Here is a 25,246-nt window from a genome sequence, read left to right on the forward strand (position 1 = left end):
TGAGTGTAGAAATTAGTGTAAAGTTGCTGCCCATGATGATGATATCATCAACATACAATAAGAGGAGGATGATATCATGCCCACGCTGGTAAATAAAGAGGGAAGAATCAAAAGTAGAGATGGAGAAGCCAAAATCTAAAAGTGTAGAACTGAATTTCTTATACCAGGCTCGCGGTGCTTGTTGTAAGCTATAGATGGACTTCTACATCTTGCAAACATATGTAGGTCGTAAAGGATCTGTATAGCTTGGAGGTTGAGCCATATAGACTTCTTCCTGAATATCACTGTGGAGAAATGCACATTCAACACCCAACTGGTGAAGAGGCCATTGAAGAGTGTTAGGATTAGGAGTCAGTTCAGTATTATCTTATTTGTATATACCTTCTTATCATTTCCTTATCATGAATAGTTCAGATAAGATAGGAAAGATAGGAGTTCTAGTTGCCATAAGCTTAGGAGATTCGGTGGTTGTATTCATGTATATATATACTTAAATTCTCAATGAATAAAATACAGAAAAGTATACACCAGAAAAGCTCTAGTTTTACATGGTATCAGAGCAACGAAATAGGAGCAAGAGGTCTACGTTCCAACACCTCTGGAGATTAGTAGCAACAACACCGATTGTTAGGTACCGGCAAAGGACAAGCTTTGCACTCCAGAATTTTGCGGGCTACCCTCTGCCTCTGCTTCTTTCTCGGTTGATTCTTCTTCATTCAAGGCCTGCGGGACATTTAATTGCAGAATTGGTGGTGCCTTGCTTAACATACACTGGTGAATCTCATCAATCAATTTCTGACGTTCTAGAGTTCCAAATCAAGGGGCTCCTTCACGAAATTTGATGGCTAATGCACGTCTTTCTTCCTTCTTGTAATCCAATGAGCCCAGTACATCATCTGGGTTGGTGGGCATGAATGCAATCAATGCTACCAAAACAGTTCTCACGCTCCAAGATGGCAGCCAATGCTCCGGATGATAATTGGATATGCTTAGACAAATCTTCGTCTATGTTTCAAAACAACCATTAGGAGTTAACAACATAAATGCAGGAGGTTGGAATGGATATTCTGCTGGCAAATGGATCCATCCGTGATAGATTCCTCCCTCGAACTCTGTGTCACGGGGACCTCTGATTGCGAACTGCCACTCAAATATATCAGAAGGGTTTGCTTGCATCTCCTTTACCTCCTGAAGTGATGGAGCACAATCCGGTCAGTCCTAGCTGTCAACAATCTTGCCTCTGACTGGAGCAAGAGGTGCCTGAAATGGGGAAGAAAGCGAGTAGTCTCCGGGGAGGAATCCAGTGGGAATGCTCCAAAGCTCAAGTTAGTATTTTCTCAAAGGCAAGATAAAAAACCAGATGGCGCAAAGTTATCACGTACCTCCATTCTTGGGGGGAAGAGGGCCTTTTATAACCACTTCGTGCACTCACTCCCAAGCTCCTGTTAGGTCGGGTATCATTACCTCTACACTTCTGCCAGTTCGGGTGTCATCACCTCTGTTGGGGTAGATAACCGCCACTGCTCTCTTTGTCGGAGCCGTCTCTGTAACTGGAGGTGGCGGTGGCAGGTGGCTGTTGAAGTGCGGCTGTCAAGCATCAGACCCTAAGTCAGTCAGGTGCGCCGCCTCAGGATACGAACTCCTTTGGTGTTAGGTACGGTTGTTCAGTTCGGCGGCCTGGAGACGAAGTGCCGAAGTGGTGTGCGAGGTGAAGTCTTGAGTTCGGATAGAAGTGTGGTCCGAACTGCCCTGGGGTGGGCTAGTTCGGGTTGTTGCCCTTTGCTTTCCTCGTAAGGCTCGGGGTCAAAGGGAGAGTTTGAGCTCTTTTTGGGGAGCTCGGACTACAGATTCCTCTTCTCGAAGCTCGTGCCTTGAGCACATTGCCGTGCCGAGCTGCCGCTCCTACCAGGTCACCCTCGATTGCTTCCACGTGTTGGGTGGCCAAGAGGTCGGGCCAAATCTCCCTCAATCAATTGCCCCCCACTCCTTGCGCTAGGGCAAGGTTTGCGAGGTGACGGGTGGATTTGACCCGTACTTCAAATCGGTTGACTGATGGCGTGAAGTGTGAGTACGTCAAGAGATTTTCGGATTCCTCGAGCACCAAAAAGTCAGAAAACGTGTCAATCCGTCTTTAAATGCTGGGAGACATGACGGCGGGCGTTATTTCAAATTCAAAAAAACACGCCACTACTGCCTTCAATGTTGGGAGACGTGCGCCGGCACCGCTTCAGTTTCCAAAGATGTGCGGCCAATCACGTCTAGGTCTTAGGAGGCGTGCGGTCAGCTTGATCGTGAGCCGTTGGATTTGCCTCGATCAAAGCCGTCGGTTTTCGGTCACTGTGGGTATAAATAGTGGGGGACCCCCAGTCGCTTTCCATCGCCATTCTCCTGCATTCGCTTCTTGAGCTCGCGTCCAAGTTTTAGCTCACGTCAACCTTCCGTAGTCCATAGCTTTTTCCGGGTGAGTCAGTACTTTCTTCCTGGTTTTTCTCTCCTCCCGGTGTCTAGCTCAGACAGCTTAGACAACTTCTTGAGAGGGTCAGGTGCAGGTTCCACGAACCGAGCTGAGGCCTCCGATAGCCTTAGTGAGCCCGAGGCAGAGCTTGAGGTAAAGCTCGAGGGAGAGCTCGAGGAAGAGTTCGAACCCGTAGGTCGAGTCGCCTCGGGTAGTTTGGTGTCCTCCTCCCGTTGAGGTCGGACGTTAGACAAATTCAGGTCCTCAACCATGACGCCTGAGGGGCTTTACTCCCTTATCATCCAGTTCAACCTGCCCTGGGAGTATACTTATTTTATACCCTCGGGCGACTTCCCTTGGGAACACGGTCCGGACGAGATCGTGATATTCCAGGAGCAACTCGTTGCCAAGCTGCGCCTACCTTTCCACCCTCTTATCGTCGGTACAACCGTTCGTCTATTATGACATATTTGGCTGCCTGGCGCTGCACCCTTCTGGCTGTATTGTGATCTGCAAGGAGGGCCCCGTCTAGCAAGAAGCTCGCGAGTGGGTCAATCCAGCTCGGCTCTGCTTCAAGGACGGGAGCGACCTCCTCTACCCCCTCAAGAACCCTAGGCCGAGGTAAGTCCTCTATGTACACGGTTCTCATGACGTTGTGACTGGTGCTGGCTAACCGAGACAGGGCGTCGGCCTCAGTGTTCTCTGACCTTGGGATTTGCTTGATGAAGTGTGACTGGAAGTTGAGCAGAGCCTCCTTTACCTTTGCCAAGTAGGCGATCATAGTTAGCTCGCGTGCTTCGTATTCGCCCGTAACCTGGTTGACCACAAGCTGGGAATCGCTGCAGATAACTATGTGCTTCACTCTTACTTCTTGCACTAGGGCTAGCCCGGCTATCAATGCTTCGTATTTCACCTCATTGTTGGATGCTACAAACTCAAAGCGTAGTGTGTACTCCAGTTTTATGCCACTCGGGTCGCGAAGAACTACACTGGCTCCGCTACCCTGCTGATTTGAGGAGCCATCTATGTGAAGGATCCAGGGCTCCTCATCCCCGTTTGCACTCGGCCTAACCAGGAGAGATACCGAACTGGGTGCAACCTCACGGTGCTTGGACTCAACCTGCTTGGGAGCACCGAGCTCACCCGAACTAGGAGCCTCATGCTCGACCGGGCTAGATCGGAGGTGAATGTGCATTCTGCAACAAAGTCTGCCAAGGCTTGCGCTTTGATGGCAGTCCGGGGCTTGTACTAAAGGTCGTATTCATTGAGTTTGATGGCCCACTTCGTTAACCGACCAGAGACCTCGGGCTTGAGTAAGACTTGCCTTAGAGGTTTGTCGTTCAAGATGATGACAGTGTGAGCCTGGAAATATGGGCGGAGTTTCTGAGCTGCAATTATCAGTGCGTATGCCAACTTTTCTATCTGTGGGTATCTCGTCTCTGCTCCCTGCAAAATTTTACTAACATAATAGATGGGTCGTTGGACCCGATCTACTTCTTTTATTAGTACCGAACTGACCACCTCGTCGCTTACTGAGAGGTATAGTTCTAAGACATCGCCCTCCTCGGGCCTGATTTAAGACCGACACACTAGCAAGGTATTTCTTGAGCTCGTCGAACGCGAGTTTGCAGTCTGGGGTCCATTTGAACCCTTTGCCTTTAATAGCCTTAAAGAAAGACAGGCAGCGGTCTGCTGACTTGGACATAAAGTGGCCCAGGGTGGCTATGCGACCATTTAACCTTTGGACCTCCTTCAATTTCTGGGGCGGTCTCATGTCTATGATTGCCTTAATCTTGTCTGGGTTGGCCTCAATGCCGCACCGGTTAATGATGTGCCCTAGGAACTTGCCCGAGGTGACACCGAATTTGAATTGTCTCAGGATTTGAAATACAGAACACAAATCGTGTATTAATTCGTGCGAGAACTGTGTCTTGACGACCATGTCGTATACATATCACTCTATCTTCATGCCAATTAAGTGTTGAAACAACTTATTCACAAGCCTTTGAAAGGTTGCCCCAGCATTTTTTAATCCGAATGGCATAACCTTGTAACAGTATAGGCCGAACTCTGTGATGAACGAGGTCTTTCCCTCGTCGGCCAAATCCATTCTAACTTGGTTGTAGCCCGAATAGGCATCTAAGAAGCTCAACAACTCGTACCCTGAGGTCGCGTCTACCAAGTGGTCGATTCTGGGTAGTGGGAAGTAGTCTTTTGGGCAGGCCCGGTTCATGTCGGTGTAGTCGACACACATGTGCCACTTGCCATTGGCCTTCTTTACCAGAACGGGGTTGGCTACCCAACTTGGGTAATAGACCTCTCACAAAGTTGACTGCGAGAAGCTTCGCGACCTCCTCGTCGACTGCTTTCCATCGCTCTGGGGCTAGGTTACGTTTCTTCTGTCTAACGGGCCTAACTTCAGGATCGGTATTAAGTTTGTGAGTTGTAAGGCTGGGGTCAATATCGGGCATACCGGCCATGGACCATGCAAAAATATCTAAATTTTGAAGTAAGAAACTTACCAGTTCGGATCGTAGAGGTTCCTAGACGGAAGCATCGATCTGTAGCGTCCGAGCTGGGTCCGCAACTGAAGTTGGGATCGCGACCGTTTCTTCTATGGGCACAGCTCGTTGTTGGCCTTGCTCCGTAGGCCGCTCCAATTCGAGGTCGTCGGCCACCTTGGTTTTTCCCTTCAGGGTGGCAACATAGCACTTGCGGGACTCGAGCTGGTCGCCCCGCGCTACTCCCACACCGAAGCCTATAGAAAACTTCATTGCCAAGTAGTAGGTTGAGACCACTGCCCGTAGGACATGAGTGATTAGCCACCCTATTATGGCATTGTATGAGGAGGGGGTCGCGACCACCAGGAAATCGTGGTTGAGTCTGACCACACAGAGCCATGTGCCGACTTCCACAGGTATTGTCACTTTCCCGAGGGGCCTGACTTCCTCTCTGTTGAAGCCCACCAGAGGAGTGTTTGCGGGCTTCAACTCGCTTCCCCATAACTGAAGCTGGTCAAACGCCGACTTGAAGAGAATGTCCATCGAGCTGCCTGAATCAACAAACACGCACCTAACTTCAAAGTTGTTGATCCTTAGTTTTATGACAAGCGCATCATCGTGGGGGTAGTGGACCCCTCGTGCATCGTCTTCCGTGAAGAAAATTGGTTCCTCTATCTTTGGCCTCTTCGGAGGGTTATGCTCTTCTCGGGCAGCTTCGCAAACTGACGCCCGAGCCGCTGCCGAAGTACAACTCGCTACTATCGAACCTCCCACTATCACGTGGATGGTTCCCCGAACTGGCCTCTCTTCCGGAGGCTGTCTTTGCGACTGTTCGATCGGCCTACTGCTAGGCTCAGGAGCATCTTTGTCGTGCTCCCCTTGCCGACCTGTCTTATTATTATTATTATGTTGTTGTTGTTGTTGTTGTACAAAATTTCTTAAGTACCTGCGACGGATGAGTTCCTCTATCTCGTCGCAGAGATTATTACAATGTTCGGTAATATGACTGTGGTCTCTATGGAAATTGCAGCACAAGCTTTTGTTCCTCTCGTTTGGGTTGGCCACTTTATGTACGGGGCGTCTTTGATCATCATCAAGATCTCGGCCTGCTTCGTATTCAAGGGTGTGTAGTTTGTTCGACCTGCCACGGGAGCTCGGAACGACTGGCTTGGTTTTGGTGCTCGAGCTGGATCCTTCTGGTTGTCTCCTTGATTGGGGAGTTCTTCTCTCTTTCTTTTTTCAAACCCGCCCCAGTCCTTTGGTTGATCTCCTCCTCCATTCGCATGAACTTGTCCGCGAGCTTAAGGATCTCAGCAATGGTCGCGGGCTGGTTAGCCACTATGTGCCACTTGAACTCCTTATGTGTCACCCCCATCTTGGCCGCTGCGAGCTGAACTGTGGGGTCCAGGCGTGGGATCTGTAGGCATGCATCGTTAAACCGCTTGATGTAGCTGCGGATGGGCTCCCCTTCCTTTTGGACCATGCTGAGGAGGCTCTCCTCGGTTCGGGGGCACCGCTTGCTGGTGACGAAGTGCGCGGTGAGGACCTGCGCGAATTGGGCCCAACTCCTTATTGACCTGGGGGCTAGGTTCTTGTACGTGTGAGCCACTCCTCTGAAGGTGGTAGTGAAGGCTACGCACATACAGGACTCGCTGGCCCTAGCCATGTGCATCTGGACTGGAAGGCATCGACATGGTCGCTGGGGTCAAAAGACCCATCATACTTGTTGAGTGGGGGGAGTTTGAAGTCTTCGGGCATAGGAACTGCAAGGAGTTCTGATGACAGGGGGGAAGGGACTAAGAGGATAGGGGCAGCCTTTACCTCGCCCGAGCTCGCTTCTTTACCTCGGAGCTTGGGCAGGACGCGTGTTGCAGTTCAGTCTTGCAAGAATTCCGCACCCTTCTGGCTGCATTGCGATCTGCAGGGAGGGTCCCGTCTTGCAAGAATTTCGCGAGTGGGTCGATCCAGCTCGGCTCTGCTTCAAGGACGGGAGCGACCTCCTCTGCCCCCTCGAGAATGCTAGGCCGAGGTAAGTCCTCTATGTACACGGTTCTCATGGCATTGTAACTGGTGCTGGCTCACTCGGCCAATCACATTCTGTAGGTAGTTCTTATCCCATAGATAACTATGTGAATTGTAACAATTTTTCTTGTCGACATCGTGCTTTCTTGGCAGCTATTACTATAGGAGTTGAATTTACTTCTTTTGTTGAGGTCGTAAAGGATGAAAAATGGAGGGATGCAACGCAAAAAGAAATACAAGCACTTGAAAATAATCAGACATGGACTGTGGAGCCTTTGCCATTCAGAAAACGAACCATAGGATGCAAATGGGTGTATCGAATCAAGTATAATGCTGATGGGACAGTGGAAAGATACAAAGCCCGTCTCGTGATTCTTGGGAACAATCAGGTTGAGGGAATTGATTAAAATGTAACTTTTGCCCCAGTTGCAAAAATGGTTATTGCCCGTACCTTCCTTGCAGTCGTAGCAGCTAGAAATTGGGAGCTTCATCAAATGGACGTACATAACGCATTTCTTGCATGGTGACCTTCATGAGGAAGTCTACATGCGAATGCTTCCTTGTTTTCATTCAGATAAACCATGTATGGTGTGTCGGTTGCAAAAATCTCTGTATGGCATGAAACAAGCGCCGAGATGTTGGTTTGCTAAATTAATCGCAGCCCTGAAGACATATGGGTTTCAGCAATCATGTTCAGATTACTCCCTCTTCAGCTTTCGTCAAGACAAGGTGCATGTGCTTGTTCTTGTGTATGTGGACGATATTATCGTGTCAGGTAATGATTGTATGGAAATTCAAGTCTTCAAGAAATATTTGAGTGATTGCTTCCATATGAAAGACTTGGGACCATTGAAATATTTTTTGGGCATTGAAGTTGCCCGAAACTCAACAGGAATCTTTCTGTCTCAATGTAAGTATGCTTTGGATATTATCTCTGAAGTTGGATTACTTGGTGCAAAACCTGCTCATTTTCCTCTGGAGCAGAACCACAATCTCGCCTTGATAGATGGGCCTCTCTTATCTGATCCTGAGTGATACGGGCGCTTGGTAGGCAGACTTATTTATCTTTTAGCAACTTGTCCAAAGTTGTCTTATTGTGTGTATGTTCTGTCCCAATTTATGTAGCAACCGCAAGAAAGACATTGGGAGGCTGCATTGCGAGTGGTGCGCTACTTGAAAGGAAATCATAGTCAAGGAATTCTCTTGCGTTCAGATTGTGACTTACAGTTATATGCATGGTGCGATTTAGACTGGGCGAGTTGTCATTTGTCTTGACGTTCTCTGTCTGGATGGTTTATTCTACTTGGGAAATCGCCTATTTCCTGAAAAATTAAGAAGCAACACACTGTGGCTCGTTCTTCAGTGAAAGCAGAGTATCGTTCTATGGCCACGACCACGTGTGAATTAAAATGGCTGAAGGGATTGTTATTGGCTCTTGGAGTTATGCATTCAAACCCAATGCGATTATATTGTGATAGTCAGGCAACCTTGCATATTGCTGTAAACCCAGTGTTTCATGAGTGTACAAAACATATTGAAGTTGATTGCCATTTTGTATGTGATGAGATTCAAAATGGTTGCATTTGTCCTGTTTATGTGTCAACTACCGTTCAACTGGCTAACATTTTTACAAAGGCACTGGGTCGCAGAGAATTTGAGTACTTTCTCCGCAAGTTGGGCATTCACAATCTGCATGCTCCAACTTGAGGGGGGGGGTGTTAGGATTAGGAGTCCGTTCAGTATTATCTTATTTGTATATATCTTCTTATCATTTCCTTAACATGAATAGTTCAGATAGGATAGGAAAGATATATTTGAATCCCTGTAAACTTAGGAGTTCTAGTTGTCATAAGCTTAGGAGATTCGGTGGTTGTATTTATGTATATATGTACTTAAATTCTCAATGAATAAAATATAGAAAAGTATACACCAGAAAAAACACCCAGTTGTTGATGAAAACCTTTAGCAACCAATCTTGCTTTGAACCTGCTAAGCCATCTGGGCTGTCTTTAACCTGGTACACCCATTTATCGCCGACGACATTCCTGGTGGGTTGAAAAGGCACCAGTGGTGAAGGGAAGTGTATTCCTGATCCATGGCATGACGCCATGCTAGGCTTTTGGATGCTTGTGTATAAGAACGGGGTTCGATGACGGTGGTGGCCACAAGGGTAGTGAGAAGGGGGTATTTGGTAGAAGATAGTTTGGGTTGAGAGCGAGTTTTCATAGGATGGGTACGCAAGGGCTGAGAGTAGTTGTGGGATTGGACAAGGGAAGGTGATGATGGTGGGTTGGACAATGGAGAGGATGATGCAAGCAAATGATTAGCCTTTGACAATGATGGTTCACTTGAAGAAGTACACGCAAGAGTATCCTTTGACATCGAAGTAACTGAGGGAGACTACTGAGTATGGAGCCAGATTATGTCAGTAGGCTGTTTTTGTAGTGGTAACCATTGGATGAGTGTCTGAGGAGTGGGTGAGAGTGTAGGAGTGATGGCAATGGTAGATTGTGTACTAGAGAAAGGATATTTGTGTTAATCAAAAACTACATGCCTAGATATATAAATTCGATTAGTGAGAACATCCATGCACCTATAGCCCTTATGTTGACATAAGGACTATAACCCAAAAATATACAGTTGGCGGAACGAAACTATAACTTATTAGAGACATATGGACGTAACCATGGATAGCATAGGCAACTGAAGGACTTAAGACGACTATAATCTGGTGGAGAGTGAAAGAGTTTTTCATATTGGAGATAGAGTGTGAGATTGAAGTATAGGCATGCGATTAATTAAATCAAGTGAGCAAGAAGAGTTAATCTAGTTTCTATGATGTGTCATCAGTCCAAAGAATTTTGATTTTGTAGTCATAAAGATTCTCAACTTTGGATTTAAATGAAACAAATATGTCAAAGAAATCTGACTTTGAGATGTAAGGGAAACGGCCATCCATATCTTGTAAAATCAACAACAAATAACTCAGTAACGATAACCAGAATGTGACATCACAGGGGCTGAACCCGAAAGATCACAATGAACAATTTGTAATGGTCTTTGAGTACATGAAGTAGAAGGTGAAAAGGGTAACATAGAGCTTTTGCCAAGTTGGCAAGAAGAACATAAAGTGCTGGTATGGGGTTGTTGAATGGTTATCGAATGAAAGGTAGAGGATTGAATGTCTCGGGATGATGGCCGAGGTGGTGGTGCTAAATGTTTTCAGTAATTGATCCTTAAAAATACAGTTTTCTAAAATATGGAATGTAATTTCTATATGGGAAAAAGAAATTTTTGAAAATTTGTCCTATTTACCTGTAGGATTTGACTATTCATATGATAGATCTCTCATCCTTTCAGTTGTCAAATGACTAACAAATGAAAGGTAGAGGATTGAATGTCTTGAGACGATGGCCGAGGTGGTGGTGCCAAATGTTTTTTGTCCTTCACAATGAAACCGACATCATAAAAAAGAAACATACAATTATTACCCTTAGCAAATTTAGAGACATAAATAAGATTAGTTGAGGCTTCGGGGTAGTGAAGTGTAAAATTCATGTTAGGGATGGATACCATAGTAGAACCCATGTTTCTGATACCAAGTCCACTTCCATTACCAGCTGTAACATTCACAGTACCTGAATAAGGGTGTGAAATGAAATTGTCAAAGTGATGAAAATGGGCAAAAACTTTTGCCCTTTTGTCTATTCCTCGTCCATTTTCTACTTTTCTCCTAAAACCTAACCTACACAAACATACCATCAGACAACCATTTGATAGGAACCTTACAACGCACTTCATCGAAAGTTGTTGCCACAATCTCATTGGTGAAAAAGTTGTTCGATACATTGTCAATGGATATAGAAGAATCTGTTATGGTACTAAAAAAATCATTAGTATCTTTTACAGCATTGTTGGAGAAGAAGGTATTCTATTGCTGTTGTCAGAGAAGAACCTATGTACATGCATGCCACACTAGTTAGTTTAACCATATAAGAACTAATATTTTTAAGAATTGTTGAATTATTAAAGTGTAAGTGAAAGGGTAAAATCACCTGAACAAATAATAAAAGGGCAACTTTCGGATTTAAAAAGCTTTAAACAATTAAATGATAATATGACAAAATGCTAATGGAAGGGGTCTTTGCCGTAATGTAAACATTTAGGGGATCTTTGTCATAAATGAAAGTACAGGGATAGTATGGGGGTTCTTTGTAATTTATCCTTTTTTTTTTTGAAGGACTATACAATGGGAGTTTGAATCAGGTCCCCAACCTAGGCTCCCAGCACGGTCCCAACAGCCTTTTGTAGCCGTATATTGGGAGCATCTCTTTGGTGTCTATAGATCAGTTAGGTAAATTGCATGATGTAGATATGTTTATTTTGGACAACCCTCCGGCTTGTATTAAACCTTTTGTACTCTTTTCTGTTAATAGATTTGGTTGTTCTATAAAAAAACCCTCCTTAGTGGCAATGGGAATGAATCTAGATTTGTCATTCATAGAGTGCTTCATACCAACCTTACAACACTTTCACCTACGCATTGAGAACATCTACTGTAGTTTGTGAGGAGCAAATCGGATTTTAACGAAAATAGATCCCATGTCTCCACAATGTTGTAGTCTTAGACATACAATGGCTTATAATGACTGAATCCAAATTTGGTTCTCAACGGTGGCCTCAATATTTTACAGGACCTGTTCAATAACTCTTAATGCTTAATGCTAAAAAAGCTATCATCCAATTCGGTATTAAGAGTGTTAATTACCAAGTTTTTGTTCATCCTTGATTTAGCACTTACTTTTTGCCATACAACGATTACATATGTTTTTTTCCAAAAAGATGCCCAAGTAGTTTCTTCTCCTTTTATGTTAAGACCTAATCTGACCCTATTGGAACCACTTTTTAAATTAGCAGTTTGATCATTTGGTTCAAACCAACAATCAGCATGTGATGTTTTAAAAATTAAAAGAAAATAAAAATTGGCCCTAAAAACCATTGTCTAGGCTGAACTGGTCAATGGTTTGATCATTAACTAATTCAACATTGTTTTGGGAAATTAGCAATTTGGGGGTGAAACGGAATTGATACTTTGGACATGTCAACAATGGTTTGGCGAGGTAAAGGGACATGCTTGAGCCAATCCCACAAGCCAAGCTTTTATTTAGTGTGTGTGGTACAGTACCGGTCCATACATTGTCCCTATAAATATGTGTGCACCCATAAAAAACCCTAATAGTCAAGCAAGTCATTAACCAGAACTGTCCCATAAGGGAAATTGGTTTAGGAGAAGTCAACCACCCTTCCTAAAAAGATTACGTTAAGTTTTTCGTGGTTTAGGAGAACTGTCCAATAAGAAACATGACTTCTCCCAATAATTATATTGGCAAAATTTACAATAGTGCCACCCGCCTGCCAAGCGTAGACAATGCCACCTGAACCGGTCGAAATGGTGTGTATGGTAGCACCAATGCCGATACTTCGGGGTTCAAGAACTGAAGTATGGTTGCTAGCTTCTTGTAGTGTCTATTTCGAGCCCTAACTCATCTGATCTACTTTCTACCCAAAAAAAATGTCATCTGATCCACTAGGGAGTAGCTTTGATCCGTTTTCATCCCAATCGGTTCTATCCTTTCTGATTCATCCATTTTCGTGAGGTCCGGCTAGTTAACGTGTTCCCTGCTACTGAGGGATAGGAGCAGAAAACATGTATCGAAAGAAAGAGCCTTGCAGAAACTTTCAGCGAGGCAGGTAATCTCTCATCCCTTCTTCCTTCTCTGTCTTCTCTCTTGTTGCCATTTCTTTTTTCTGTTTCTTCCTTTTTTACTTCCCGGAGCGTTGGCTACTTAGATGAAGCCCGAATGAGATGCAGAACTGAACTTATGTCTTTTTTTTTTGAGCAATCATGTGGGTAGTTTATAGGGTTGACTATACGTCTAATGGTAATCATCTAGAGTTTTCTTACCCAAGGGGGTGATACGATATCTTTTAAATAGCTTTCTCCAGTGCGGCAGAAAATGTAATTTATTTCTTGACAAGTTTCTATCGAGGAAGATGTTGTTATGTACCGTCAATTCAAGATGTTTCTTCAAGAAAACAGAGCTACTGATTCTAATGATTTCTGTTTTCAATTATTTTTCTTTGGGGTTTTTATGATTCAGTTCACCCCTAGGTGGAGCTAGGATTTCCTAGGGGTGGACTGAATCCTGCCCGTGGATTGATGCCAAATTCACGGGCAGGATGTGGTTTATAGAGCGGGGGGGTATTAGTAGACTAGGAGGGGGCTGCAAAAAAGATTTCTGAGGGGGATTGCAGTCCGAAAATCCCTTTTTCTTTTTTGTAGATTTTGATATTTGACATTCTTTCGGATTCCAGATTGTAGGGAAAATGAATGATAACAACAAGAACAACAAAAATAGAAATAAAAATGAAAATAATAATAGAACTAGAATTTTGTAATCCTTTCTGAGGTCTTCAATGACACTGTTAAAAGTCAAGAGGATTAATTTTAGCGATCAATTAAATCCTTTGATGCTTTGGGAATGTGCTTCTTCATTTTCATGCTTGCTTTTGCTTTTCGAATACACTTATTTTGCAAGAATGCTTTTTGGGTTCCACCTTAGACTCCATGTAGTTTATTTTCCATCATGCATTAATCTGGTGCTTGGTTCTTCTTCATTTATAAAATTTTTGTCTCATCTCACCATAGCAATTGCGTGGTTCAGATAGCATACAGATGAAGGCATTTACACGAGTTTTGTTCGATTTATTTTTTTAAGGACAATTTTACACTGTAGTTATGGTTGTAATTAGTATATAAGGGCATCTTTGAGTTGTTGAATGAGAATACATGAATTGTTTCTGACTATGTGTTAGTATCTTCTAGCTGTCAATATGGTGAACGGTGCAAGTTTCTCCATGTGACTCAACAAAAACCAAAGCCAAATCCCTTTGGATTCGGCACTGGGTCACAATATAACACAAATCAATCACAACAAAAACCTAACCCATTCGGATTTGGAGTACAAAGCAGTTCACAGTCAAAAGGGGCCTTTGATTTTAGTGCCAAAAACCAGAATCAGTTTAAGGTTTGTTACTTCGTACCTTCATACTTTCATAACCCTTCACTAACAATTTTAGTGAGAAGTTTCCATTTGGTAAAATTAAGCATGATTTCACTTTGTTCCTTACATTGTTCAATTTTGTTCTATGGTTTGTTATTTAGTTTCTTTAGTAAAATCTAGGCAGTTTAGTCTATATATTTTTGTACTCATTACACTATTTGTCTTGTGTTATTTATGTTGTCTTGTACATATGGGATCAGCCATTTGAAAATAAGTGGGCGCGTTCCTCTACTTTGCCCCCTTCCTCATCTCGGCAAGCTGACAATCAGGCTCAGGTTCCTCCTCATAAGTGAGTACTCTATTGGTTCTTGTTTTAGTTTTAGAACTTTCTGTTGGTTGTTCTTTCTTGTAGTTGGAACAGAGTAATATCACTGAGCAAATTTCCATTTGTTTTATGCCTAGATGCACAGATCCTGAATCATGCAAACAGCAAATTGTTGAAGATTTTGAGCATGAAAGACCACTTTGGAACCTTACTTGCTATGGCCACTGTAAATAGTGCGTTTTACATCACTATTGGAGCAATAATCTTTTACTCTCCATAAAATTAAAATCCATGTCTTGAAATGGTTTTATATGTTCTTCTCACTTCTCTTGTCTCCAATGAGAACAAATAAATGATCCAGTCATCCACTGCTCGCTGAGCTAAAGTGTGTTTGTTGCTTGCAGTCACCCATGTGATATTGTTGGCGATATTAGCTATGAAGAATTGCGGGCAGCAGCATATGATGGAGCAAAGAATAAAATGAGCTTGGAGTCCATTGTAAGCTTGTGATATCTATGACTACTTTTTTAAGTTACAGTGAGTGACAGATTTATCTAATTTGTATTTCCTAAATGCTCTTAAAAGCAGAGTATGCTTCAGATATTTTTTGATTGGTAACAGATAACTTTTATTTTAGGGAAAACTTCTTAAACTACCCCTACTGTTTAGCTAGTTGACAAACTGTACCCTCACTGTTTAACTATTGTCTTAAACCACCCCTACTGTTTCTGACAATTGACTAGATTTACCCCTGCTGTTAGCGTCTGTTAATGTTTTGTCAAAATCTGTACACACGTGACATCACATGATGCATATATATATATTTTTTAAACCCAATATTACCTTCTTTGTATTTAATCTCAAATCTGATGAACTCAGATCATCTTCTTCATTGATGTTGGAAAATCTGGCTGTTTTTTAGTACTCGATATCCAAATTGGGGAAGATGAACAGAGGTTGAAGGAACTGGCGAGCTTGCAGGTTGGTGTACACGTGGCCTTCAGGGGCTGGCAGGAAAGCCTAGTGCATGTGGGCGAAATACAGAGGAAGGGGAACAGTCACAGGGGTGCCCCAAGTTTCGAAGCTTTCCCTTTAAAGCTTCTAATTCAATTTTTTTCGAAGAGGGGTTGTTTAAAGAGGGCGGCCCGTCCTATGCTGACGTGGCTGAAATGGGAACGAGTCGTTTGTGCTCAAAGTCTTTCTTTGAACCGGCTTTAAAGAAGGTTGGGCCGGACGGGTCAGTGGGTGAGCCTTCACTTGGTTTTAAAAGCCCATGTGGCAACTTAAGTCATCACGTGGGGCGGGGTAGGCTTGGGGAGATGATAGATGGCAACATTCATCTATCATCGTCCAGGTCTCGCCCTCTTGACTGTGGAGGGGCTAAGTTGGCGAGCAAAGTAGAAGGACACCGTCCTTTGTGCTGGATCCGACAGACACTTCTGATCGCCCGAACCCACGCTATTCAAGAGGTAGTACAGAAGAGAAGGAAGAGGCCGACCAAGGTTGGATAAGCTGCGGCTCAGATTCTGAATATGATGAAAGTTCGGAAGCCTGTGGGAGTTTAGGCAGTGCGGCAGATGAAGCTCTATCTAAAGTTCAAAACAGGGATCCTTTTAGCTTGGATTGTTTGTTCTTAGGGGATTTGGTGGGGGAGGGAAAGGAGGAGGGAGAGGAGCGGGTGAATGATCTTAACCCAATTTTGGCTGAGCCCTCCCTAGTTCTAGTGCTTTGCAAGTTGCCAAAAAGGAGATAGTTCGGGTCTTCTCAGAGCCGAACAAGGGTACCTCACAGAGAGGTACATACTTGGGTACAGAAAGGGATCATTGTGTTGATACAGCGACAGGGATTTTCTTCCCCTAACTCTAGGAGACAGAGTGTTCTAATTTCTCAAAAAAGAAAGTGACTACCACTCCTTCGCCTTTGCTCTCTCCTCACTTCTCTACCTCAGGTAAATCCCTCAACTCTGTCAATATAGTTTTGGATACTGATGAGCGCTCTATGTCTCTTGTTCCAGATTCTCTTCCCAACCAAGAGTCGGAAGCCCTTGGTCTGAAAGCCACATTGTGTCTACAAGGGGGGGAAGTGGGTGAGGAAACTTGCAGAGAGACAATAATATGGGAAATCTTAGAAAGCCTTTTGGGTGAAGTGGAAAGGAAGGAATTGCAGAGAGGGAGCCTGGAGGGGACAGAAATGGCTGTAGTTGGAGGTAATGTGAGAAGGAACAAGAAGTTTCCTAGGAGTGAGGAGAGTGCATCTTTAGAAAAAGAGGAATCTAATGGGGAAGAGTCAGTTGCAGAGTTTGTGAAAAAGTTGGGGTGCAAGCTGAAGAACCCGAATGATCTAAAAGCCTACATGCAAAAGAAAGAGGACAGCAAGTTGAAGTTTAGAAGGCTGAGTGAAGTGGAGAGGTTAAAAAAAGATATTGTGGGGGACAAGAAGTTTGAAGTGAAAGGGATTAGAAGAAAAGGGTCTAAATAGATCTTGGAGGAGTTAGGGTTAAGGCTAAGAGTTTTCAATGAGAATCCTAAGTTGGAATGTGAGGGGGTTGGGCAGAATTAGGAAGAGAGCAACAATTAAAGAGGTAATTAAGAAGTTTAATCCGGATGTGGTAATGATTCAGGAGTCCAAAAGAATGGATTTTGATTGCAGATGGGCAAGGAGTGTGTGGAGTTCTAGGGGTATAAAGTGGGTGGCTGCTCCTTCGTGGGGTTCCTCAGGAGGGATTGTGACCTTGTGGAAAGAAGAGATACTCATAGGTGTGGATGAGCTAATTGGAGATCATTCTGTCTCCCTAAAGTTCAAACAGGTGGACGATGGATATGAATGGGTACTAACAAATGTGTATGGCCCCAATGACTATAGGCAGAGGGAGAAATTATGGGAAGAATTGAGTGACATTAGAGGCCTCTGGGATGGACCTTGGTGTGTGGGAGGGGATTTTAATGTAGTGAGATTTACGGAGGAAACCAACAACCCCAAACAGAGAGTGACAACAAGTATGAGGAAGTTCAACCAATTTGTGGACTCTTTTGAACTCAAAGAACATCCTTTCTTAAATAATAGCTTCCTTGGTCCAACCTTTAATCAAGGCCAATTTGCTCTAAGTTGGACAGATTTTTGTTCTCAACAGATTGGGAGGAACATTGGGGCAATATTATTTCAGGGGCTCTCCCTAGGCTTACTTCAGACCACTGGCCTATAGTGTTTGTCAAGGAGGAAATAAGAGGAATAGGGCCCTACCCCTTTCAAGTTTGAAAATATGTGGTTGACTCATCCGGGTTTCATTGAGAAGTTTAGAGAGTGGTGGGAGCAAGCTAATCCGGTAGTTGATTGGGAGGGAATGAGGTTCCACAAGAAACTCCAATACTTAAAATCTCAATTAAAGGAGTGGAATAGGCTGGAGTTTGGAAGATTAGAAGAGAGAAAACAAGTTCTGGTGGAGCAAATCGAGGATTTGGACCTGAAGGAAGAGAGAGGCCCCTTTGGAGAGGAAGAAAGGAAGTTAAGATGGGTTTTGAGGAAGCAGATGGAGGACATCCTGGTTAAGGAGGAAATCAGTTGGAGGCAAAAATCCAAGTGTAAGTGGCTAAAGGAGGGAGATAGAAACACAAGGTTTTTCCATTCAGTGGCAAATGGAAGGAGAAAGAAGAATTTCATCTCTAATTTAGAAGTTGATGGAGCAATTTTGTCCCACCCGGCTGAAATTGCAGAGGCTCTAGTAAACCACTTCAAATCCATTTTTAGAAGGCCTATGAATGAGAGAGTGTGGTTGGAGGGTTTGGATAGGCCGACTCTAAGTGCAAAGAAGAGAGAGTGGTTAGAAAAAAGGTTTGATATGGAGGAGGTAAAGGAAGCAGTATTTTCTATGGATAGGACAAAAACTCCGAGCCCAGATGGGTTCACAATGGCCTTTTACCAGGATTGTTGGGATATTTTGGAGAATGATCTTAAATTGGTTTATTAGGAGTTCCACAGGAGGGGTGTAATAAACCCGGGCTTGAACTCAACTTTCATTGCCTTAGTCCTAAAGAAGAAAGATGCTTCTCAACCTAAGGATTTTAGACCTATTAGTTTGGTGACTAGCTTGTACAAAATCATTGCAAAGGTGTTGTCTCTCAGGATAAAAAAGGTGCTCCCCTCTATTATTGCACCCAACCAAGGTGCTTTTGTGGCGGGAAGACAGATCACCGATCAGATTTTCATTGCAAATGAGAGCTTGGAGAGCTTTAGGAAGTCAAAGAAGAAGGGAGTGGTTTTCAAATTGGATTTGGAGAAGGCTTTTGACTTGGTTGATTGGTCTTTCTTGATGGAGGTGTTAAGGAGTTTTGGTTTTGGTGACAGGTGGTGTAAGTGGATCTGGAGCTGTGTTAGGACTTGCTATTATTCTATCGTGGTGAACGGGACTGTGGTTGACTTCTTTCCTGCGTTGAGAGGTCTAAGACAAGGAGATCCTCTTTTCCCTTTTCTTTTCACCTTGATTGTTGATGTGCTTGGGCGATTGATCCATAGAGCAGACTCGAGGAATCTGATAAGAGGGTGGAGAGTAGGAAGGGAGGAGGTGTTCCTTTAACTCTTCTACAGTTTGCAGATGATACTATCATTTTCTGTGAAGGAGGGAACTTCAATTGGATCCAGAATCTAAAGTTGACAATACAACTTTTTGAGCAGATATCTAACCTCAAGGTAAACTTCGATAAGAGTTGTGTGGCGGGAGTGGATGTGACCGAAAGAGACCTAAGGGAATTTGTAGATGAGCTAGGTTGTGCAATTACGGACTGGACCCTGACATATTTGGGCCTCCCTTTAGGAGATAATCCTAAGAGTGTTAGCTTTTGGGCTCCGGTAGTGGAGAGGTTTGAGAAGAGGCTAGCGGCCTGGAAGAGAAATTATCTTTCTTTAGGTGGAAGAGTCTCTCTCATTAGGTCTATCCTAGCTAACCTACTTGTTTACTATCTGTCAGTGTTTAAGATCCCCTCAAAGGTTTCAATTCTTTTGGAAAAATTAATAAGGAACTTTCTTTGGGAGTCTGGAGAGGGGAAGAGAGATCATAGGGTGAGTTGGGAGGTGGTCTGTAGGTGTAAAAAACTAGGAGGTCTTGGGATTGGTAATTTCAAGAAAAGGAATATGGCTCTACTGGGGAAGTGGTTGTGGAGGTTCTCTTTGGAAAGGGATAATTTGTGGACTAAGATTGTGGCTAGCATTCATGGGTTGGAAGACAATGGTTGGGATCCTGGAATCTTGGCAAGGGCTTCAGCTGCTTCTCCTTGGAAATCCATCCACAATTTGCTTCTAGTTTTCTCCCCTTGGATCAGGTATGGTCTAAATTCTAGTAACTGAATAAATTTCTGGGAACATCTTTGGGTGGGGATTCTCCTTGGATAGCTTGGTAGCTCTGCTAGCCTCCCTTGAGGGTGTCTTCCTAAACCCTACTAAGGATGACACCAGATTTTGGACCCTTTCTAGCTCTGGTACATTTTCTTGTGCTTCATTCTTTGAAACCTTAACTCAGCCTCCTATTCCCTTGGGGCTGTCCTTTCCAGTTAAGGAAATTTGGAGCAGGCCTATTCCTCATCGGGTTGGTTTTTTTTGTTGGGAAATTTTCCTGGAAAGAATCAACACTTTAGACTTACTTCAGAGAAAGAGACCCAAATATTGTCTACTTCCTAATAGATGTGCACTTTGTAAAGCTGATGGGGAATCTGGCTACCACCTCATGGTCTCTTATAAGGTTGCTAAAACTGTTTGGGAGTGGGTTTTCTCCCGTTTTGGGTGTTCTTGGTATCCTCCGGAGGCTGTCCAAGGTTTGTTTTCTCCTTCTTTTTTCAGTTGGCCTAAGAAGCGAGGGAAGATTATGTGGATGTGTATTAGGGCAGCGGTATGCTGGTCTTTGTGGGAAGAAAGAAACTCACGCATTTTTTCTGACAAGGAAAGAACATTGGAAGATTTGTTAGATCGAATTCTTTTAAGAGCTGTCCACTGGCTAAAATCTTTGGAGTTATTTTCAGATTTTCCTATGGATGACTTTCTAAGGAACTGGAAAGAGATTGCTTCCACTGCTAGATGCAAGAGGACTCTTTGTCCGTTCTGGTCCCCTCCCCCCCCCCCCCCCCCCCCCCGGGTTTTATAAAGCTGAATTTTGATGGCAGCAGTGTAAGGAATTCAGGGCCCTCTGGGATTGGAGGAGTCTTCAGGAATGAGGAAGGGATTGTTATTGCTTTATTCTCTGGCCCTATTGGAGAAGGTGACTCTCTTAGGGCTGAGATCCTTGCAGCGCTTGAAGGTATTCGAAGAGCAAAGGAATTAAATATTAGCCGCTTGATTCTGGAAGGTGATTCGAAGATGGTGGTTAGTTGGTTGAAGACAGAGGACAGTGGTTTGTGGAACTTTAACAATGAAAAAAAACAGTTCTTATGGCTGGGTAGGGACATTGAGATTCAGTACAGCTGGGTGAAGAGGAGTGCCAACTCATTTGCGGATGGGTTGGCCAAGCAAGGAGTGAATAGGGAGGCTGTTTTTTGGGCCAGTTTTTAATATTTTCTTTGCATTCCCCGTGTTTTCTGTTTTTTGGGGAGCTAAGTTATTTTATCTCCCCCTTTGTATCCTTATTCCTTCTCTTCTCTTAATTTAATGAAGATGATGTTATTGATAAAAAAAATTGTATTTCAAAATGAAAATCCAATTGCTTCAAATAATGAAACAAAGATTAATAAAAGCAGTTATCCATTAATCTCAAGTGCAAAACCTTTTATCAAAAAAAAAAAAAAAAAAACTCCAGTTCAAAAATTCTACTACTAAAACACTCATCACAGGTGATCTTAAAAACTAGTATCCATAATTCAAATACGACTGAAGCTAGAACAGACTCTACCAAAATTATGTCCACATACACCTTAAGAAGTGGCGACTCCCTTCTTCCTTGGAGTTGCTTGAGTACCTTCTCCGTAGTTACTCTTGAATCTGTGCAGGAGATGATGAAGGTACCTCATCCAACCTGTTCCAGTCATCTGTTGGTCTTTCTTTGGATCGTCTTTGCACTCCAGTTATACTTCCTGATACAACTTGAAGGGAACCTGCAAGTGGCGCATGTGCTCTTGTGAAGGTGAAAGCTGCGGTGCCCGCACCTCACAGAGTGAGGTTGGTGTGAGGAGATGTTCCCAATGTGCGGCTGGAACATGCTGTGAGGTTGGTGTGAGGAGCAAATCTGAATTCAACTGCACACCTTTTAGTCTCATGTCCTTTTGTGTTCTTTATTTGGTCCTGGTTTTTTTCTCTCCTTGGTTCTAGGTGGACACATCCCTTGGATGTAGTGTGTCTATTTGACCAAAGTTTTTTTAGACAACTGAAGAAATGTGGGAAGAGTTATGTGGAGAGCCACAAGAGCAGCTATTCTTTGTGCTGTTTTGGAGGAAAGATAATAGAATTTTTAAAGGAGTGGAGAAATCCAAGGAGGAAACTGTAATAAAAATAACCATTATGATTATCAGTTGAAACTTTAGACTCGTTCAAAGACTTCTCAGTTGAGGATGTATATAAGAGCTGGGGAGAAGTGGCAGCTACAACTACCAAAAACAGAATGTGCAGGAATTGTGGTCCCCACCAACACAATAAAGAACAAAATTGAATTTTGATGGGAGTTCTAGAGGTAATCCAGGTCCTTCAGGTATTGGGGGAGTATTCAGAGATGGAAAGGGTAGAATCTTTGCTATGTTTTCGGGGCTAATAGGAGTGGGGGGACTCATTGAGAGTGGAGGTGATGGCTTTGCTTCAAGGGGTAAGATTTGCCAAAGAGCTGGGGTTACATCAAATTGAGATAGATGGGAATTCCAAATTGTTCATTGATTGGTTGCATTCAGGCAGATTAGGAAAATAGATATATAGACAACCCATAAGGGAAATCCTCAACATAACAAGGGAGATTGGAACAAGCTTCAAGTGGATAAGAAGATCAGCTAATGGATTAGCTGATACCTTAGTCAAACAAGGGACTGTGAGGGATAGTTTGTTTTGGGCAGTGTTGTAAAAAGAGTACTTTGGGTTGAACTCCCTAATTTAGTGATTGACAGTTATACTAATTTTATGTTAATGAATTTACTGTTTCCAATAAAAAAAAAAGACAATGGAGGCCTTGTTTGAAATTATCAAGATTAGGAGCTATTTTTGGATAAAATCGTTAGAGTTGTTTAATCCTTTCTTAGTTGAAGACATTGCAAGTTTGATTATTCATCAAGCAAGGATAAGGTAATTAGGCATTGGGATGTAGTATGGGAAACCTGGGGCTTTCGAGGGTGGGAGGAGTAATAAGGGATGAAGTGTAAAAGCTATCTATTTGGGAGCAATAGGGGAAGGTGGTTCCACAAGGGCTGAAATGTCTATCTTACAAGGTGTCCAACTAGCTCATGATATGGAGGTGGAGAAATTGATAATTGAAGGGGATTCTAAGGTGGTCATTTGCTGGATGAAATAGGAGTGAAGATATTTGTGGTCGTATAGTAATGAGATGAGGAAATACAATGGTGGATAAGGAATTTGCAAGTGGTGGCTCAGTGGACTCCAAGATCGGCCAACTCTTGGGCAGAATGTATTATGAAGCTAGGAGTGAATAGAAACTCTTTATTTTGGGCAATAACTTAAAGGTTGGGGAGGGAAAAAATTGCTGTTTTCTTATCTTTGTACCATTAGATGTAATATTTTGTTCTTATTAGTAAATCATTTTCTTTGTTGCTGATAAAAAAAATGCAATAGGTAACTGTGCCAAGGTTTTTATGTCTGTTTTATTGCTTATTTTAGAACAAAAATAAAACAGCTGAGTTCAGCAAGTTTTAGTATGGTCTTTTTATCAGCATATCCTAAGTATTAAGTACTGATATTGTAGCACTGATTAAACGGTCTTTTTATCAGCATATTCATTTCTTTGTAATGATGAACATGTTCATGTTTCAGGTTCAAAGAGAAAGGAGTTTACTCAATTCAAAGTTAATTGAATTTGAGAACTTACTAAGAAATCCATATGTTAAACCCAGTTCTGTTCCTTCTGGGCCAAGCCCATTTCCTGGGACCAATTCCAATGTATCCCCAGTGGCTGTTCCAAATAATATGCCTCCTTCAATGTCTAGTTTTAGTCAACTGGGAACATCACTTAATCTGGGATCTGGTACTGGGTAAGGCCCCTCTCTGCAAATAAGTTCTCATTGTTCTTCTTGTTACACTGAAAGTGTTTCCATTCTTTTCTTATTGATAGGCAAATTACAAGATCATCCATTAAGAATAAATATAGTATTTGATATGACTCATGTATACTGCAGGTCCCATCTCCAAGGGTACTAATTTTTGGTACTTAATTTATGTGTTTTGCAGTGCCTCTATGTCATTAGATAATCCTTTTATTCAAGCGAGTTCTTTCCAAAATTCAGGCCAGACTTCAAGTGGATTGGGTGTTAACATCTCAACATTTAGAAATGAAGGTCTAGATTTGAAATCTTTTAAAGCTAATGTTTGAGATTCCAAATGATGTACTGCTTCTGATTACAGATCATACAGGTACTACAGGATCATTATGGAGCCAACAACCTGTACAGCCACTTGGAAGTGCCTCTAAATTTAACATTTCAAACTCAAACAACAATTTCATGGGTACTATAAGCAGCCAATTTTCTACTTCCTCAGCAGTGTCAGCACAGCTTCCCAGTTCAACTAACTGGTCAGAGCTTTTAAAACCCAATATCCTTTCTCTATTAATTGTTTTGGACATCTTATGCATTTGCAACCTATGTTGTTTTCAATCATTTTAACATACACAGTTCTCTTTCTGCAGGGATAGCAATAAAACAGCTATTAATAAGAATGCAAGTATTTGGCAAGAGGAATGGAATCCAGGAGAGGTAGAAAATAGACTACACTTAAATTTTTTGGGAATCTTAACTTGCTATAAACTGCTCTCTGTAGGTGTTGTCCATCCAATATGTAGGTACTAGGTTAGTGATAAACTCTGAGCGTGGTATCAAGAATGTTATTGATGGGCAGTTTCTATACCATCACTTTACGGCTGCTGCCACATCTAACAAATTGTTTTGCTATTCATCTTTATGTTTTCTTAACATTTAAAAAAAAAAATGAGAAAGAGAAATTCAAGGGATTGCACCATAATAACAGTGAATAATAATCCAGCTCCCTAACACTGAACTGTTGCGTCTTTCTGCAGATTCCAGAAGAAGCACCTCCAGATGAATTTTTATAGGATGGTTACTGTTAGGATGAAGCCAGCCAGTTGTACAGGAAGAGGGCAAGGTCCTAGCTGGCTTGTACTTTATTGGATGCTTGGTCTTTCTGTTGGCAATGGTTCTCCATTTGGTCATAAAGGTCTCGCACTTATATGTATCAACTCTGGCTGGACATCAATGGTAAATCAAAGCTGACTTATTGGCAAGGCCTATTGCACACCTTTGGGTTCATTGAAGAACAATCTCTTGTTGGCTTTTTATTGTTCCGACCTTTCAACCTGATGCCTAGAAATGTAGGTCAATTATTTCTAATAAAGTATTAAAATATTATTATCATTATCATGTGCAACTTGCGTACACATTTATTAGTAAAAAGAAACTCCCCAACGGAATAGGAAGCCACGCAATGAGAAAGGAGACTCTCAAGCAAAAATGTTTGGTGCTCTTCTTTATGAGACCCATAAAAAATTAGTTTCGGATTCATGTCAGACTAATATTGGGTAGGCTAAATAAATCGAGATGAGCACTCATTTTGCTCGATTCTAATCATAGCCCAGCTGCGATATAAAATTCATCTTATAAGAAGAGCACTCATTTTGCTCGATTCTAATCATAGCCCAGCTGCGATATAAAATTTATCTTATAAATTGAGCAAAATGATC

At 42.7% G+C, this 25,246-nt stretch overlaps 1 protein-coding gene and 1 pseudogene across 2 annotated transcripts; one reads left to right on the forward strand and one right to left on the reverse strand.

The window, feature by feature from the left end:
• Positions 1–627: 627 nt before the first annotated feature.
• LOC148844438 (ubiquitin-conjugating enzyme E2 32-like) lies at positions 628–11,789 on the reverse strand (annotated as a pseudogene).
• A 521-nt stretch (positions 11,790–12,310) lies between these two features.
• Positions 12,311–24,920, forward strand: LOC148844439 (Zinc finger C-x8-C-x5-C-x3-H type family protein). 2 transcript variants are annotated; one of them, XM_088959044.1, is made up of 10 exons: positions 12,311–12,729; positions 13,865–14,066; positions 14,303–14,391; positions 14,505–14,600; positions 14,772–14,865; positions 23,308–23,525; positions 23,722–23,828; positions 23,905–24,064; positions 24,179–24,245; positions 24,566–24,920. In XM_088959044.1, the coding sequence occupies exons 1-10, from the start codon at positions 12,686–12,688 to the stop codon at positions 24,599–24,601; spliced, it is 1,113 nt and encodes a 370-aa protein (XP_088815170.1). In that variant the 5' UTR covers positions 12,311–12,685; the 3' UTR covers positions 24,602–24,920. The 2 variants fall into 2 exon arrangements, with proteins under 2 accessions (XP_088815170.1, XP_088815171.1); XM_088959045.1 differs by having other exon boundaries at positions 12,333–12,729; positions 23,914–24,064.
• The last annotated feature ends 326 nt before the right edge of the window (positions 24,921–25,246 follow it).

This window comes from Nelumbo lutea, chromosome 8 (assembly GCF_056320005.1).
Source record: "Nelumbo lutea isolate HS-2025 chromosome 8, American lotus-T2T, whole genome shotgun sequence".
Taxonomy (NCBI): domain Eukaryota; kingdom Viridiplantae; phylum Streptophyta; class Magnoliopsida; order Proteales; family Nelumbonaceae; genus Nelumbo; species Nelumbo lutea.

What these genes read in the sequence shown, in the direction of transcription:
- LOC148844439 (XM_088959044.1), top strand. Translation starts at nt 12,686, where the DNA reads ATGTATCGAAAGAAAGAGCCTTGCAGAAACTTTCAGCGAGGCAG. An exon ending in AATCTGGGATCTGGTACTGG is followed by an intron (nt 23,526 to 23,721) that starts GTAAGGCCCCTC and finishes TGTGTTTTGCAG; the next exon opens with TGCCTCTATGTCATTAGATA. An exon ending in CTCAACATTTAGAAATGAAG is followed by an intron (nt 23,829 to 23,904) that starts GTCTAGATTTGA and finishes CAGATCATACAG; the next exon opens with GTACTACAGGATCATTATGG.